The sequence below is a fragment of the Salvelinus sp. IW2-2015 genome, unplaced genomic scaffold (assembly GCF_002910315.2).
Source record: "Salvelinus sp. IW2-2015 unplaced genomic scaffold, ASM291031v2 Un_scaffold4527, whole genome shotgun sequence".
In the NCBI taxonomy this organism is placed as follows: domain Eukaryota; kingdom Metazoa; phylum Chordata; class Actinopteri; order Salmoniformes; family Salmonidae; genus Salvelinus; species Salvelinus sp. IW2-2015.
Genome location: NW_019945797.1, coordinates 12,791 through 14,939, shown reverse-complemented (window position 1 = coordinate 14,939; position 2,149 = coordinate 12,791). Strand labels below are relative to the sequence as shown.

The 2,149-nt window shown below is 46.3% G+C and overlaps 1 protein-coding gene across 1 annotated transcript in view; it reads right to left on the bottom strand.

Moving 5' to 3' along the window:
- The window catches only part of LOC139026355 (myelin regulatory factor-like), a 68,168-nt gene that overhangs the window by 61,463 nt on the left and 4,556 nt on the right, over positions 1–2,149 (bottom strand). Inside the window, exons 2-4 of the mRNA XM_070441677.1 lie at positions 2,028–2,138; positions 1,207–1,297; positions 540–740 (exon numbers count right to left, since the gene is read on the bottom strand). Of these exons, the coding sequence (XP_070297778.1) occupies positions 540–740; positions 1,207–1,297; positions 2,028–2,062 (327 nt within the window). The 5' untranslated portion in view covers positions 2,063–2,138. The remainder of the gene's footprint in view (positions 1–539; positions 741–1,206; positions 1,298–2,027; positions 2,139–2,149) is intronic.

Genomic DNA, 2,149 nt, shown 5'->3' with positions numbered 1-2,149 from the left:
CAGCCCATCGGAACGTCTAGTATTTTCTTGTATGTCTAGGTTAAATGAATGGTGAGCGAACTTTGGTATGTTCCCCTCCACTACTCTCTCCTCGACCCCCCCCCTCCACCTCTCTGTATATTCTACTCCCACCCTCCCTCCTCCCCATTTCTGCTCATGTTCTGTCATGTACTATATGCTTCTGTACCTCTTCTAATTATTCTGTAACTGATTCCCTACGATACATGGTTCTGTGAGTATTTTCGGCTACTAATTGATTTGGCGATAATATCTAGTCATATCAATTGTTCACCAGTCGCCTATATTCTGTACTGACCATGATCTCTAATTATACTTTCTAGTATATATATTACTCGCTATGTTCTATGGTTTCAGGACAATGAACAGAAGACAGAATATAACATGTTGTGATTTATTGTAATATTTTATAGCACAAATAAAAACCAATTCTCTCAGGGATTATTTGGATCATGATCGAGCACGCATTTTCACAACTACACAAACACATGCAGAGCACACACCACATACACCCCCCTCACCTCGTGGACGTTCTCTTTAGCCCGTATATCGGAGGGGTGCACCAGTGACCCCATCACCTTCAGGTTACCGTGGATGACCATGGCCTCGTCTGGCCGGTCGGTGTTGATGCCGACCCGGCCGTGGTGGTACACYGAGTCAGGTAGCTGGCCTCGCTGCCACAACACCTCACTGTCACTCTCAAACTGACCKGGGTTAGACGCCTGGAAACACAGAGAGGGGCAGACAACACACAGATATTTAGAGTTGAGGGGAGCTGTAAAAGATGATTTGAGTTACAAATGTAATTACAGATCCTGGATTCCTCTTCCGTTTGCAGTGCTTAGTTCTCCACCGAGTAGCTTCCTAAACAAGCTGTTCTGCATGGATGTTGTAAGAACCTCAACATAGATCTAAAAACCGTGATTTATTATTATATTTACAGAATAAAGAATGTAGACCATAACAGATGTAGACAGATGGGTATCAGGGTTGGGTCTCTTTACATTTACATTCAGTATTTTGGAATACTAATAATTTTGGAATCATGAGCACAATTTCAGTTTATTTCCTGCTAGGTAAATACTGAGGTAGATCAGAAGAGGACTGACACGGCCAGACTGACAGAGGTTATTGAGGTAGATCAGAGGAGGACGGTCAGACAGACACGGCCAGACTGACAGAGGTTACCCTGACGATGATCCTCTCGGAGGCCTGCGCGGCCACCGTGAAGCTCTGACTGTGGGCCTGGGCCTGCAACGCCACCACCAACATGAAGTACCTATGGAGCAAAACAATTCATCACAGATTTGTGTCTTTGTATTTCCATGACATGTATTTGACTGCCAAAAAGTAAAGTAAACACACTTTAAAGGGGCAATCTGCGATTCAAACAACAAGGGAAGGTTCAACAAGGGGATTGTTCGATCACAGATTTTTAACTTAGAATTCTCTGTCCATCCATCTCTCCCTCTTTCCATCTCCCCCTCTTTCCATCTCTCCCTCTGTCCATCCATCTCTCCCTCTGTCCATCCATCTCTCCCTCTTTCCATCTCTCCCTCTGTCCATCTCTCCCTCTGTCCATCTCTCCCTCTGTCCATCTCTCCCTCTGTCCATCTCTCCCTCTCTCCATCTCAAGTCAGTTAAGACATACATACAAGTCAGTTAAGAACAAATTCTTATTTTCAATGACGGCCTACCATGGAACAGTGGGTTAACTGCCTTGTTCAGGGGCAGAACGACAGATTTTTACCTCGTCAACTCGGGGATTTGATCAGGCAACCTTTCAGTTACTAGTCCAACACTCTAACCACGAGGCTACCTGCCGCCTCTCCTCTCTAACCACTAGGCTACCTGCCGCCCCTCCTCTCTAACCACGAGGCTACCTGCCGCCCCTCCACTCTAACCACTAGGCTACCTGCCGCCCCTCCACTCTAACCACTAGGCTACCTGGCCCTTTAGCTGTGACTATATTGCCGATATAGCACTGGTATTGCTGTATGCTGTAGTACCTCTGATCAGGGTTGGGTTTGCCTTTCTTCCTCATGTTATTGGCTGTGGTCTCGCTGAAGTGTAGTCGTCCCACTGTTACCTTGGTAACCTGCTCCGGGGGCAGTGTCACCCTGAAAACACA